At 46.0% G+C, this 15,935-nt stretch overlaps 1 protein-coding gene across 2 annotated transcripts in view; it reads right to left on the bottom strand.

Moving 5' to 3' along the window:
* GLRA1 (glycine receptor alpha 1) overlaps positions 1 to 15,637 on the bottom strand; it is an 85,406-nt gene extending 69,769 nt beyond the window's left edge. For both annotated transcript variants that reach the window (XM_019627236.1, XM_019627238.1), the window contains exon 1: positions 14,723 to 15,637. In XM_019627236.1, coding sequence (XP_019482781.1) covers positions 14,723 to 14,778 — 56 coding nt within the window. In that variant the 5' untranslated portion in view covers positions 14,779 to 15,637. The remainder of the gene's footprint in view (positions 1 to 14,722) is intronic.
* Between the last annotated feature and the right edge of the window lie 298 nt (positions 15,638 to 15,935).

Here is a 15,935-nt window from a genome sequence, read left to right as displayed (position 1 = left end):
TTTATAGAGGGACATCATCTATTCACTCTCTCATTGGGGTCAAGTCCAGATTTGGAGATATCACCTGCAGCGTGGGTGTTCTGCCTCACTTCTGCAGAGGGAAGTGTCTGCCGGGTTCTGTCCCCTCAGGCAAATGACAGGTTGGACTTTGAAACAGGGACAGTGGAGTAAACAAAAGGAAGGGTGTTTAGACTGAGATGTTACTGAGAGAGAGATTAGAACCATCTCATCCTACTGATTAACTCTCAGATGGGTTTGAAGGGCCCATGTGTGCCCAGCACTGTGCCCTGAGGATTAAGGGGATAATCAATCAGTGGGGGGCACTGTCTTCATCTGCAAGGGCCTCAAGGTCGGGATGACTCAGACAACTATGAAGAGATTAGAGAATAGGACTGAGAGTCATTTGGGGCTAAATCCTTAGGCACAGGGCTGTTAGGGGAGGGATGCACAGGAGGTTGGAGAAGATGACTTTGGAAGATTCTTTCTGGCCTGGGGTTTTCTCTGGTGGTTCCCAGGATGGTGGCCTCCCAGGCACAAAGGGGTCAAACTGTAATTGTAGCCCCCTTGGGCACACTCTCCCACATCTTCCAGAGCCTGGGAATATGCTAATTGTTGTTGACCATGGTCAGGCCCACAGGAGGAGGGGCCGCTCTCCCACCTAGACAAGGAGAACAAGGCGGCATCCTCCCTCCTCGAAGGTCCCTGTTCTTCAGACATCAGCCGTGGCTCCTACCAGCATCAGCCATGGTCCCCACCAGCGGGAGCTGTGGAGTTGGCTGCCTGAGGGTAAAGCTTTTATTGTTGTAATTCTTGATGAGAGAGTCCTTCCTGCTCTTCTTTCAACAAGATAGGCAGACTCCAACTGCTTTGGGGAATGCCTTCCGTTCTTTCTCCTCTTGTCTCCTCTGCCTTTCGTCATTCCTCCTTAGCATTTGCTTCTTCCCACCTACATTTCTCTCCCCTCTGTCCTCTGCCTTCTTCCTTTCCCCTCATTTGTCTCTGAATCCTAGAAGGATGGAGCTGAGAGAGATCTTCAAAGTTGTCTAGTACAGTCCACCATCCAGTTTACAGAGGGGAATACTGTGGCCCGCAGAGGGAAAGACACTCACAGTGAATTCTTGGCCAAACCCAGAGTAGACCTGAGTCGAGTGCTTTTCTCTCTTTGTTACTCTTTTTGTCTCCTCTTTCTCCCTGCTTTTTGTTCTCCCTCACCTTTTTATTTCTTATTCTCCTTTGAAAATATGTCCCATCCATCACTTCTTCTAAAAACCCAAGTCTATATTATAAGTCTGGCCTTCTCTGTTCCAATGACGTTTTAGTTCCAGCATGAGGACTTCAGTGGGAAAGTAACTGCCATTTGCTCAGAAAATCCTTCTAAACACACCAGACAGTCTCAGGCCTCTAGGCTTGTTTTTACTTGTTTTAATCGACCAGACACTGGTTCATATCACTCCAAATGTCTTTTTTTTCTTACCCTTTGCAGGTTGTCTTTTATTAAGGTGGACTCCAGATTTGCTTGTGTGCCCATACTCTATAATATCCCTTTAAAAAAAAAATCTATTGTTCAGCTTCCAAAAGTAATATATATTGTAAAACATTTAAGCATTACTGAAATATTTAATGTAGGAAATAAAAGTCCCCCAGAGTCTCATTCTTAAGAGATACTAACAACTATAAACAGTTTTGGGTCTATTCCTTTAGACTTTATTTTTTCCCCTATATGAAAACAATAAAACATTAAAAAAATAAAAATGGGATCCTGCTCTACATACTGTTTTGCTCCTTGCTTTTCTCACCCATTTAGCCTTTTGTCCTGGGTATTTTTGACTCCTCTGCGTGGAATGAGGCCACCTGCCTTTGGCACTTATTGGCTGTGAGACTTTGGATGAATCACTGCTCCTCTCAGGATTTGTTTCCTCATCAGTAAAAAGGATCAGTCCTCTTCCACGTGCCCATGTCCCTATGATGAAGTGAAAGTGTAGGTGCCTAGGGGTGGGCCCTGGTGGACCATTCTCTGTCCCATTGTCCTGTTTTATTGAGTGTATATCACTGACCATGGCCCGAAGTTCTCTGGTTTCTCAAGTTTGTCTATACCCCCTCTAGAAGTTAAGTGGGGTCAGAGCAGGGACCATGTCTATTTTGCTTATGACTGTGTCCCCAGACTTTAGAATAATTATCGGCTTAAAGTAAGAATTATTATTTTGGGGCAATGAACAAATTACCCACTCACACCCATGCTTCCAAGTGATAAAAGGCCCACGGAGCGAGAACAGAGCAGAGCAGGACTGAGTTGAGCTTGGGAAACGGTGGACAGCTGGTCCATCCCGTGCCCTTGGGCTCCACAACCTCTGGCTTGCCTGTTCTGCAGGCCTTGTTCCTCTGCCTGCATCATTCTCCCTTGGCACTCCTTGCCACCTGGTGAATTAGTCATTCTTTATGGCCCAGTTTAAGTGTCCTGCCTCCTAGCAAATTTGTACCGTCTCCCCACCTCCAGGCAGACTTAGTCAGACCCTTTTTTATGCTCCCACAATGCCTTGCACCTATCCCTCCTGAATAATAGTAATCACGGTTCTCCGGCTTTGCACAATTGCTATGTGCCACATGCAGTGCTAACATTCTACATGCCTTCTTCCATATTACCCTTAGGCTGATCGGTCAGGGAGGGATAACTATCCTTGCCATTTTACAGATGAGGAAAACTGAGCCTCAGTTATCTTAAAAACAATTTTGCTCCAAGGCATATAGCTAGCAAGTTGTATAACCAGGACTCCAGAACATATCTGACTGATCCCCAAGCTAGAGCTTTTCATTGCTGGGCTTTCTGTGAGTCAACTGAATTTAAGAATTTTGCAATGACAGCTGGAAAAACCCATAGTCTTTACATAGTTTAGTCTTATCTTGGGGATGGAAAAACCAAGACTCCGTTACAAAGTCAGAGCAGGGTTTGCAGGGAAGGAAAAGTGGTTCTAATCTCTAGGCTGTCCAATTCGCGGCAGTATGGGGATTACATCTCTTATGGAACCGTATCACCCTCTTTTTCAGGAAGCGTAGCTTTTTATATTCCAAGGCATAGCCAACAAATCCCTGTAAGCCCCTTCTCTCTAGGCATGCTGCAGTCTTTTCTTGGCTCCTGTGGAGAGGTTTTCTTTTCTACTAGATGGTTTAGGTCCCGTCAAGAAAACTGCCTCCAATGAAGTTTATGCTTTCCGCACAATTAACAACCATTTTATAACATTCGCCTTGTCCTGTGGAAGGGTCCTGTCTATAGACCCAGGCGATGGTGCGAAGCAGCTTTATCTGTGATGGCGCTGATGTTTTGAGAAGCCCAGATTTGGACATACTCCGCCAGACAGTAAGGATAAGGCTGAACAACTCACTGCAACAGCTACCGAGCCAGGGCTGGGCTGCCAGGTCTGGCTCACTCTCACCGTGACTCATTTCTTGGAGCAAAAAGGGGTCACGGGGAGACACAGCAGTGCTTTTGGGGCTGGCTGGTTGAAAGCCTTTCGGTGCTGGGCTTCTGCAGAGCCAGTAAGAGGAAGATAGGAGAGGCATGGGGACAGAGTAATTCATTCAATTCTACAAGCACTGAATATCTAATATACATGAACCCCTGGATCATACCCCTATGAGGGGGGAGTGGAGCACGTTGAAAATTCTGGGAAGCCCCCAGAGGCATTTCTCTTGTCTTGTAGGCCTTTCACAGCACCAAGAAATTCATTAAGTTTTTAGCCTTTGAAGCACTTACAATCCAGCAGGGCAGGTCGAAGGGCACCCAAATATATGTAAGGCCATTTTGAGCAAACTGATGCCAAAAGCCTCCATTTCCAAAGGATCCAGGAAGGAAAGTCCACGCGCAGTGGGGGCAGGGATGGTGGCAACCCAGGGGATGCCTCACGGAGGAGGTGGTGTTAGAGGTGGACCTGGAGGCATGGAGAGGATCTCAGAGAGGTGGAGAGAGCGGTACCATTCGTTAAGGGCTTGTACTCTGCTCGGAGAAAGCGCTCAAAAGGCAGCTTCGTTTATCTACCAGTGGAGTTGTTATTTCCATTTTTTAAGAGGAGGTACTTGAGGCTTGGAAAGGTTGAGCAAACTGCTAAGATAATACAGCAAGGCAGTGACAGAGGCAGGATTCAAAATTAAATTAGCTTGAACCCAGAGCTGGTGGGTGTGCCTTTCAGTGCAGAAATGGGGGAAGGAGTTTTTCTAGACTTATGGAGGGACGGGGAGCAGTGTGAGAAAAGTACAGACATGAGACTAATGGGCATGTTACAGAAACCAATGAGAAGTTCAGTTTGGGTTGGAATTCGGTTTGTAGGAAGTGAAGGAGCTGGAAGTGGAGGGGAAGGCTGTATTGTGGCAAACTGAGTGTTTTCGTATTAAAACCCAGTGTTCTCAGCGAAGGGCAGCACAAATGCACAAATGAGTGCATAGTGCATGTTCACTGACAAGGTACTGCTGAGTCAAGAGAGGGACGTTACGGAACGTGGCGTTCAGTGTAATCCCGTTTTTGTAAAACAGAAACAGCTTAACTATTGAATAGTGAAGGACAGTGGCTGAAGGCTCTCAGAAGCGTGGGCTTCAGTCTGGCGCTGCCGTTTCCAAGCCGGGCACTCCTAGGAAAATTAAGCTCTTTGTTTCCTCATCTGTAATCTCCTTCATACAATGGGATGAATCATGGCATATGCCTTATAGGAGTGTTCTGAGGGTTCCATGTATTAACACGTATTCAACTTTTTAGAGAGGTGTCGCACTCGCATTTTTGCCATTATATGTTATTAAAATCATTTGGAAAGATGACTATCAAACTAAGTGGCTTACTCTATAGAGTAAGATTTTTCTGTATTTTACTTTTAAACATATCTTCCCTATGTGGTCTAAATAATTTATAGCGAACACGTATAATGTTTATATTGCAAACAAACAAACAAGTTTATCCAAAAGTTGGTATTAGGAGACTATATGTCTAGTGTAGTTTTTCTCCTATTAGCACCTGGCCAGCTAGGGACATATTCAGAGATGTCTCTGGATGTGACAGCTTTTGGAGACAAGTATCTGAGGCAGCATGGTTCGGGCTTCCCATAGGCCATGTCTGGAGTGATGCTCACGGTTATAAGGGGAGCTAGCCCAGTCCTGGCTGCCTCTCTGATTTTGCTCCTCCCACCCCAGTCTGCTGGGCGGGATTTCCTGGCCTAGAGGTGATCTGAGAACCGCTTTGGGTCTGCACTGGGAGCAGCAAATCTGGGGCTTGTGGTGACACCGCCAATGCAGGAGGCTGGACAGCCTCTTCCACCTCCCATACGGGAGATAAAGGGAGACTGGATATACTCGGCCCTGTGCATTTGGAAGTTAGAGGGTGGGGTTTGAAAATGTCTTTAGTCTAAGTACTAGAGATCTGCAATTAAAAAAAAATTTTAAAACAGACCAGCGATTATGCTGCCCTTCTTCCTGTCCTCCCAACTCAGAACATTTCTCCCATATACTTGGGCAAATTACATAACCTCTTCATGCCTCAGTTTTGTCACCTGTTAAAAAAAAAGTGGGAATGTAATAATAGTATTTACATCTAAGGACTTCCGTGGGATTATGAAATGAGGCGTATGGTTGTTAGCACAATACCTAGCATTCAGTAAACACGCACTAAATAGTACCGGTCACTATTAGGGAGCCGTTGTGGTCAAGGCTGAGACGGAGCACTGTGAGGGAGGAGGAAGTGGATACTCAGGAGAAAGGCGCGTCTGCCTACGGCATCTGTTCCCATAAACGACGCACATGCTCTGGGCCCCCACAGCTCCATTTCTTGTTTTTGTTACCTGCCTGGAAAAATGTCACATGTATTCACACAGATGTAGGTACCCTGTGATTTTTTTGCAGCACTGATTACAGTGGAGGAATTAGAAAAAAATATAAATGCCCATTGATAGGGGGATGGCTGGAAAACAATGGGCGGCCTGAAACATGAAATGCTTTGCAGTGGTTAAAGAATGAGGTGGAGCTGTGTGCCCCAACAGGTAAAACTTCCTAAGGCATGTTGATACGCGAATAAAACAAATCACAGGATTATATGGGCGATACGAGTCCATGAAATGATAGTATAGATATTTCAATAGATAGTCTATGTAGGTCAATGATTTTCCATGTATATTTCAACATGTGTGTATAACTATTGAAATATCTATACTATCATTTCGTGTGTGTGTGTGTGTGTATGTATATATGTGTGTGTGTGTGTGTGTGTGTGTATATATATATATATATATATATATATATATATATATATATAATCCTTAAAGAAATAAAAGCTGGGAGGTCCCTGAAGATAATTATCAAAGGGGATTTTAGGCTTAAGTCTAGTATTAGAATTAAAATAAAAAATGAGAATGTATGCATATATTGTACAATCAATTAAACATTATTAAGAACAGAGAAAGAAACACCTATCTAGCTGAGAAGTGGAAGCAAATGACTCTGTCAAACCAAAGCCCTGATGGGGAATTCCCAGCTCTTCTCTCTACCCCTGCATCCCACTGGCAGAGGGTGAGGGCTATTAGCTTGATATCTGCACCAGCTCACAGGGGCTGTAGCTTTAAGAGGAATATGTAAAGAGGGATAGATATACAGCATATAGGGTTAGGAATATATATATTTCTTTTTTTTTTCTCCCGCTTTAATAGGAAAGAGGCAATGTGGCAAGCTAGGAGGAAGGAGATCTGTATTTGAACCCTGGCTTTGCCCTGAGATTAATAATAGCATGGTCTCAGGCAAGTCACTTTTCTTTTCCACACCTCAATTTTCTCAGCTCTAAAATGGGGACAGTAACCACTGTTTTGTATCTACTTTTAACGGTGATTGGGTGCTCACGTGGGATCGTGGATGTGAAACACTCTGTAAACTGTCAAGTGCTCTCTAAGAAAGGGCTGCAAGCCTGCCTGGCCGTCAGGGAGGACAGCGGTGGCCTTGCCACGTTCCCACGGAGCTGCGGAGTATTGCAGAACTGAGCACCCAGCAATAAACACACAGCTTTCGAAGGCCGAAGGTCGTAGCGGTTACCCTGTTTGATGTATAAGATCCTAACGTGCTTCTGCGGAAAGGATTATGGGTCCAAAGGGTAGAGAAGAAGGAAGGACCTGGTTCTGAGTCAGACAGATGGTAGGATGGGGCAGCATTCTCCGAACATTTGCAAGTGCTGAGGAAGCCTGGGGTTACGCAGCGTTGACAGTACAATGAGCACAGGAAAGCTAGTCAGTGAGGTCACCCCTGGAGAAAGAAACCACAGGTTCCCTCCTGATCCCTGATCTCCCTCCTCCGTCAGCCCCAGCAGACTGTCACTGCTGTGTAGCAGGGCCCCTGGTGGCAGGATTCAAAGCCCCTTCTTCAGCTCCGCTGCTTCTTATCCAGCAGCACGCAGTGGGAGTTCCCAGCTGTGGGAGTGGGAGCTTTGGGTGCACTAGGGCTTCAGGGCGTGGGGAGACCTCCCCGAGGAGCCCTTCTCGAGGTGCACGGTTATGTTTATGATGGACAGCAGTGTGTGCAAAGGTTGGAGGAAGGAAAGCGCAGTGGCAGAGTCCAGGGCCCATGGGCTTTACAGGTGACATGCGGGGGAGCACGTCTGGGGGATGTGCCCAATGGGCTAGGGCGTTGGGAGCTCTGCCGCTCTCTGTCTAACCTCGAGGAAGCCCCTTTTCCTCTCATCTGCAGAATAAGAGGGTTGATCTATGCCAGGGCCCCCCGTCAGAAGGATTAGGAGCCTCACTGCACACACCCCTGGTCCACTGGATCATCAGCACTCCTGGTGGGAGGAGAGAGGGGGGACTGTTAGAAATGCAGACTCTCAGGCCCCACGCAGACCTCCTGAGTCTGCGATGCTCAGGTGATTCATACGCGCACTGAGGTTTGAGAAGTACTGACTTAGAGAGTCTTGTCAGCGTTATCGTTTCTGGGTCCCCATCCTGAGAGATTCTGTCTCAGTAGTGTAGTAGATGGTGGGAACCTGCGTGTTTGACGAGCCCCTCGCAGCTAGATGGGGGAGCTGTTGCCTTAGAGGCCTGCCCTACATCTGCACGATTCCGGTGGTGCTTAAGACACTGAAGGAAGGTGTGATTCTCTGGGGGTGCATGGGTGGGAGATGGAGGACGGACCTTGCGAGGAAGGGAGCGAAGGTTGTGTAGGCGCCTGTGGGCTGCCCAGTATATGAGGCAGGAGAGAATGCTGCCCATTTCACGGCTGGGATTCATGACTGTCAGCAGCTCCCTGTTAAGACGGTAAACTCATTTAGCGATGGACACTGCAAAACAGCCAAATTCAAAGGCAGAGAGTGGTAATCTAATTGCACTGAATTAGCCTCGGGAGACTCGGACAATATCAACTTCGGAAAAACCACAAAGGGATCTTTATAAGGAGTTTCAAAAGCTTTGGGGCCTCAGCCCCCCTCATAAGGGCTTGCCTTACAAAGAGTAGGCAGCGTGCGGATAAGCCCCTCTCCTGGGCATCTCAGGACATTGTTCCCTTGGAATGTGCTTTCTGAATGAGTTTGCTGGCTGGCCCTATGGTGTTTTCAGTTAATGGGGAGTTGGCTCAGGAGAGACAGCAGGAGTTCAGGGCTGTGAGGCCTTCCACCATCCAGGCTGCCCGTCCTGTGAACAACCGTCTGTGTCTGCGGACTCATCTGTGGACCAGCGCCTTTCCTGGGGGTTCTTCTGGCTCCGACAGTCTCTTATTCTGAGGTCCTCATCATTGCTTAAAACCAGGCTTTTACATAACCAAGGTGATTTCCTTTTAGTAATCCTTGGTCGAATCATGTGTGTGTGTGTTCATTGCCTTATTTAGTCATTATCCAGTCCATTTTAAAGAAGAAAAAGGTGCGAGTGAGTGTGTTTACAGCATGACTCAGAGAGCTGACAAAGATCGGGTGGTAATTTGAGAAACAGGAAAGGAGAGGACATAAGTATTATGAAGATTTGTCTCTGACCTGCATTTCATTTATGTTTCTGTAGCAAATGACAAGTCTCACTCCGCAAAAGCAGCTTAAATGCCTTCTACATCCCTCCTGAGAGGTGGACTTGCGCTCTCTGCTTGCATGCCTCCACTGACAGGCACTCTCACTACCACCGAGGCAGCCCGTTTCACCACGTGACAGACCTGCCAGAAAGTTTGCAAGTACATTGAACCAGAATTGGTATATGTACATAAAAAAAAATTATCAATTTATTCCAGCTCTTCTCTTGGAGCTATATAGAAGAAATCACATCTAATGTTTTCCAAATGGGGTCCCTGTGTACCTAGGGGTTTCATGAAAGCGTAATTTCAAAGAGTCTAACAAATTGCATATTTACTTCTGGCAAGGCCCTATGGACTTAGTAAAAAGCATCACACGTCTTTACTTTTGTTTCTTCGGTCCGCCCAGTGTGGCGACACTGCTTATCTCATGATGCTCAGCGTTTCCCGACAGTTCTGTGTGCCTTTGATTAACACTGATAAGGAAAATACGTTAATGACGCATGGGGCTTGGTCAACAAACATTTGGAAACATGGCCTTCATGTGGGAGAAAAACCCACACAGCGTCACTGATAAAAGGATAGAAACCTTTGGCCCCTTTCTCAGGCCACTCTTCAGGTCTATGAGGATAGCCATCAGGCATCATGTTTTGTCATCATACGAAGCATTTCCTGGGCAAACTGGCATATGGATGGGACCTGTCGATAACTGATCCTAGGTTGGGGTAACTCCCTAGAGAGTGAAGTTGTTAGTGAGGTCCTCAATTCTCTCAGAACTTGGAGCCTGAATATAATTCATTATTGCTATTTCTTGTAATAATTGAAATGTGCTGATAGCTGTACCCAAAACTGTTCGATTATGGAGGAGACTGGGAGAGTGTAATTCTTGACTGGCACAGCTGAAAATTATTTTAGACCGAGTGATTTGTCTATTCCCTTCATTTTATAGCTAGGGAAACTGAGTCCAGAAAGGTCATGGAATCCTCTCAAGGTCATGCCACTAGGTAAATTCTGGATCTCTGCTCTCCTGCCCTTTGGGCCAAGGCCAGTTTACCGAAAGCATTAGAAAACCTGCAGAATAGCGTCAAGATGGCCAGGCGGGAGACAGTGCCATCCATCTTAAAAATCATTTTGGCTTCTGCCATCTGATGAAGGAAATAAAGTTAATGACGCCCACATAAATGTCGCAGGCCGCGCGCACAGGCTGTCTGCGGGGAGCTCTGCTGGCCCTCTGAGGAAGGAAAAAGGTTTTTAATGTAGCTTTAAAGGGAGCAACGTCTCCCCTTTCTGCAAGGATGGGGACCGTGGCATCTGCTACCTCTGTCTGCCCTGCAGAGTGCCCAGTTTTGGACCGGACACATAAACACATTGATAAATAAATGCCTGCCCAAGAAATGAAGGCAGTGTCAGCACTGATGCTAATTCATCCTGGGCCTTTGTGGGAATGGGCCTGTGTTTGGCCCAAAGACCTTCTACGAGGCTGGAAAGAGCTTAGAGGTGTGGGAATCAGTCATTTGAGTTGATTGGTAAGGAAACTGAGTCTTCACAAGGGAAAGAGACTTGTCAAAGCCATGCTGCAGGAAGGGAGCAGAGCTGACTCGAGAAGGGGAGCTCTCAAATCAGAGCCTAGCTGCTCTTTCCACTGCACCACATGGTTGCAATGTCTTTCACAAGGTGATCTCAAAAATCAATTCCCTAAACATCCCCCGATAGGTCATTATCAGTTTTGCACATATGTAGAAGTTATGTGCCGATTCATGACTCCACTTACCAGCCTAGGGCCCTTGTCCAAGCTGTCCCATGGGAACAAAAGACATGATGTTTGCTCAAGGTTCCTGAGCCCAAAAAAGAGGGTAGACTGACATTTTGATTGGCCCTACTGCAAACTTGCCCAAGGGGCTTCTTTCCTTAGAAGAAAGTCCTTGACCCATTTCAGAAGCTCCAGACACTTTCCGCAGTGCCCCAAAATGCAGCAGGTAAGATGAGGAGAATACAGCTGTGATACCAGGAGGAAAAGATCCAGATGATCATCTGCCCCTCTTGGCAAGTTTGGAGACCAGGGATGCCAGAGGGCCACTTCCATGGAAAGCTCATTTATCTTGCAACTGGGTGGCTTTTCAGGACTGAGATACGAAACAATCTATTTTGCTATGTTCCTTTTGACCCTAGTGTGAGCAAGAACATCTTCCCTCAAGGTTTTGGTGACCTTTCTTAGCAAGTGAGCGCCATATATTCCGTCCTAAGCCCTGTGCAAGAAAACTTCTACTGGGATGGCAGATGGAGGTGGAACATAAAGGAAAACTGTCATCTTTTGGGAAAACCACCCGTGTATTAGACTTGGCTTATCTCCTCTGCCTTCATTCTCTTCTCAGGCATAAGCTAGGTCTCTTTTTGCTTCACTGGAGTGCTTAGTGTGTTTCATTAGGGGCATTTTCTCAAGGAAGCTAGACTTTTTTCTTCATTATAATTAGTATATCAGAGCAGCAGATTAAATAGTTGGTCATTCTATACAAGCGGTTCTCAACTGCAGGCAATTTTGCTCCCCTTCACCCCCCCTCCCAGATTTTTGGCAGCATCTGGAGAGATTTTTGATTGTCATGATTGGGAGAGGGGGTGCTACTGGTGCCAAGGATACTGCTAAACATCCTACAATGGACAAGACAGCCCTGATAACAAAGAATTATCTAGTTCAGAATGTCAATAGTGCTGAGACTGAGAAACATGGTTATTTATAATGGGTCTCTTTGAGTTACTCAGAAGGTGAGAATATTTTTGGGGTCACCCTGGTCCCTTGCCAGCCATAAGCCATTGTAAGGGCTCTAGGAATCAAAGAAGTTTCCCTTTGGCTTGAAAGAATGTGTTTCTACCTTAAAAAAGCATATCTTTGCCTGTTATTTTTGACCAGTCTGGATGTAAAGCCCCATCCCCAGTTGAAAATTAAAAAAAAAAACTTAGGTTATTGAACTCTAGAATGTCACCCATGGATTTTAGACCCACAGGCTTTTAAAATATCAGAACAGGGACTTCAGCTAAATCACTTCCTTTTACTTATGGGGACATAGTTGATGAGCACTGCAGTGCTGCTTGTCCCCCAGTACCCTGGTCTCTCTTTCTCTCAGCTCTTTCTGAGGCCTCAGTTGTTCTCTGTGTTGGCACCGTATGAGATTTCTGCCTCATGCACCCTGATGTGTTTTTTTGTTTGTTTTTCTGTCATAATTGCCATTTCACTGGTTATATGCCGATGCATCAGCACTTCTGTCATCGCCTTCCCATTTCTAGTCCCCAGATTTTCCCAACAAGGTGGGCAGCTGGCATCATTTAATCTAAGGAGTACCTGGGAGCGTGAAATGATTGGATTGGCTTATTCCCACACGGTGCCTGTCCCTTGGGGGGAAAGAGAGTTAGTCACATGGAACCTTCTAGGGTGCTGCCAGTCTCCACTTACCCCACATACATTCTATTGACACCCCCCCGATTTTAATGCTTCTTTATTTTCTCCTAAAATTTAGAAAATGAGAGAGTTAGAAATGAAAATGCCAATTAGATAAAGATAATACTTTCCCTCCTTGTAACCTTTTTTTTTTTTCACCTCTCTGAAAAATTGCTGAGGGTATTTCCCTAGTTTAATTCTTATTTTTATTATTTTATGTTTCAGGACATTTCTGAAACAACATTTACTCCTCAAATGATGTAGCCATTGCTATATTTTGAAAGTGCAATGGTACCAATCCCTTTCCAGCTCGCCATAGTTATGCCTCCTCTTCCCCTGGAAACACATGGAATTATATCCCATGTCCATTATAGCTCATGTATGCCTTGACACATGTGGTGGAAGGGGATGTAGACTGATGCTTCCTGATAGGCCACCACCGGTTTACTTAAAGTATTTACATGGTGGATTCATAGCCTTATCAAAATGATTACAATGCAAATCTTTTAGATTTTGTCTCCCTTTTGTCAAAGACAACTCTGGGAGAAGAAAATCAAGCGTTACATACTGTTCATCAAGAAAAAAAGGAGTAGGGGGCAGGCTGATGTGCTTGGTTTTATTAATTTACTCTTTAATCTCTATGGTTCAGTTCTGTCTCTGTAAGCCAAACAGAATTGATTTGCATACAGATGTTACCAAGTACCCTACCTCCACAACATTTTACAGTTCTACGTATGTAGGGAAGAAAGGGTTTGGTATTGTCAAGTTAAGAGGATACTTCCTACCCTTTCCCCCATAAAGTAGCTACATTTCACTAAATTTCACAAGGCCCTGGGTTGTTGCTCTTTTCTATTCTGACTCCTTCACTATTTGCATTCTGAGCTATGGACAGGACTGTGGCCTATCAAAGAATTATTTGAACTGGAGATTAGAAGCTTTCACATTGGGTATCTCAGTGAAGGAAAGAGGTCTTGTCTTCATCTCAAGAGAAAGACATGAAGACGGGCTCACATATAGACCTTTATGATGCAGGGGGAGGTGTCATTCATTTAATAAACCAACCAACGGATTAGTCAAACCAACAATTCATACACAGAGTATTCTACAATGTAAAAAAAAAATAAAACAACAACAACAGCAAAAACCAATAATTATTTGCTGGTTTATGATAGGAGAGATTAATATTTGGTGGTTACTTATTTTAAAAAAACCTAGAGTAGGTATTTCAAATTACTGTTAATCCAATGGCATGGCAAAACATGAGAAGCAGGCATCTAAAATGAGGAAGATTAATGATCCCTGCAGGTCACGGAAGAAGGATAATTTTTTTCAATTTATATAAATGGAATTTATCATAACCATCTCTGAAGAGGACATGATTCACCCACTTACAAAAGGACTATCTATTTCAATGCTTTCTGAAGAGGTGATTTTTCACTTTTCACTTGTACTAACATAAGAATGCTAAGCCTGTAGGCAGAAAATGTTAACGTGGAGACAACTGGTGGGGGGAACTCAAGCTATTGAGTTAGAGAAAGACATAAATTAAGAAACAAAACAAACAGGAATTGCCCATCAGTTCAGGATCTTCAGCTTACAACACAGAGTTTGGAAAGGTGAGTTGGGGCGTGAAGGGAGCCAAAGTTTCAAAAGGGAAACGTTTCCCATAATCTATTTCTAAATAGATCCATTCAGCATCCAAGTTCAGGGCTTTGCAACCTGAGGTCATAACACTGTTGTTTCCAAGCACCAAGCCCCAGCAACACACCCCCGCACCCCGCAGAAAAAGAAAACAACAACAGAAAAAAAAAGGAGAGAAAATGAAATGTTCTGTGTCCAGCAAGTTCGAGTGCAACCTTCCCCGTCACCGCTAGTTGTCACTTGGCTCCCAGACGGGAGAGCTGAGATTTTCGGCACTGCGGTTAGAGAGAATGCAGTCCTAATTAAACTGAGTAACTCCTAAAGCTTCCCCTTAAAGTCCTCAGCTGAGTGAGAGCCAGTATGCAGGGGGGCTGGGGGCCAGTGATGAGGCAGGGGTGTAGTAGGCGGAAGGACAAACAAATCACAAGAAACAGGCAAACAGTGCCAGAGCAACGACTGTCTCAGACCTCCACGCACAAGCCAGACACCCTGCGGGCGGGGTTTGGGGGGGGGGAGAGGAGAGGGGGATGGAAGGACCCGATTGCAGCGGTATACAGCACCCCCTCCCCCCAAATAAGGGATCACGGAAAGAGTCAGCCTCCGTGCTCCTTTCCCCCATTTTCAGCAGAGCTATGTGGTCAGTAGAAAATTGCATACCTGAAGAATACAATGGTCTCCCAAAGGTAGAGTCGAAGAGTATTGAAGCTGTACATTTTTCAGGTCCTTGTGCTTTGTAGTCCACGAGTTATAGGGGCAGAAAAAAAATGTTTCAAATTGGCACTTACAAAACCAGCGAGCGCTATTGAAAAAAATAATCCAGATGCTAAGAGGAGGTGGGAAACGGGAGGGGAGGGAAAGCCCCAGGGGAAATTGGAGCGAGGGGGCTGTAGGTACCACGGACAGCGGCAGCCGCGAAGCGTTTCAGCACCGCGGAGAGCGTCCAGCCTTGCTTTTCAAGAGCGCGAAGAGTATTGCTGTTTGTTAAACTCCAGCGTGTCTGTTGGCTCCCTGCGGCGCTGGGGAGGCACGTTTGGGGGTGGGTATATTTTCTTTTTTATCCCTGTTTTTCTGCTTAAACGGCCAGTTCCATGCAAGGAAAAAAAAATCTTCTGTGGAGATCAGAGCGCTGGCCTCGGACCGTTAGATGGAGCGAGCATCTTGGGTAGAGAAAGCAGGGCTTAATACCCCTGGGCTGGCCTGAGGGGTTTAGGGAAGAGGGGAAGCGATTGACGATGATGCCTTCAGTTAAATCCCGGAGAATGTGCCAGGCTGGCGCATCGCGACCGAGTCCCAGAATCTCGTTCCCCTGCCTGCGTGCTTGTGTGCTGTCGCCTTGCGATTCCTGTTCTCTGGTCCCCGCCGAATAAGTTATGATCGCTGCAGGAAAGGTGTCCCATTGCTCGGGGCTGCAGACGTGAGAGAGCTCAGGGCAAGTTTCAGGGGCTGCCAGGGTCCATGGCGAACCCGCGGGGCTCAGGAGTCCAAGGCTTCAGATGCATCTCGGTTTTCTAAGCTCGCCCATCTTCCTTTGGCCAGGACTCCTTCAGAGCTTAAGACTTTTTCTTACTGCATTAATTTAACAAACTGGCGGTGTGGGGGATTGAAGGGGGGCGGGCGATGGCCGATGGGAGGGGGTGGAGAGAAAAAAAAGGGGGGAAAACTCCGTAGTATCTTCAAACCCTCCCACTCGAGGTGCTCATTGGCCCGCGGCTGCGAAAACCAGATCTTTTCCCGGTGTTCGGCCAATTGCGTATTAGACTCTGGGTTGAGTTTAACGCTTAGAGTGCCGGAGAAGATCCGCGTCTCCTCGCTCCTTTGCAGTCAGGCATGGGGTAGAGGAGGTTATGGGGTTAATCTCTCGAGGTCTGTC

Source organism: Hipposideros armiger, unplaced genomic scaffold (assembly GCF_001890085.2).
Source record: "Hipposideros armiger isolate ML-2016 unplaced genomic scaffold, ASM189008v1 scaffold_725, whole genome shotgun sequence".
NCBI classification, from domain to species: domain Eukaryota; kingdom Metazoa; phylum Chordata; class Mammalia; order Chiroptera; family Hipposideridae; genus Hipposideros; species Hipposideros armiger.
The sequence above is the reverse complement of the archived record's forward strand: the minus strand, read 5'-3'. Positions and strand labels throughout refer to the sequence as shown.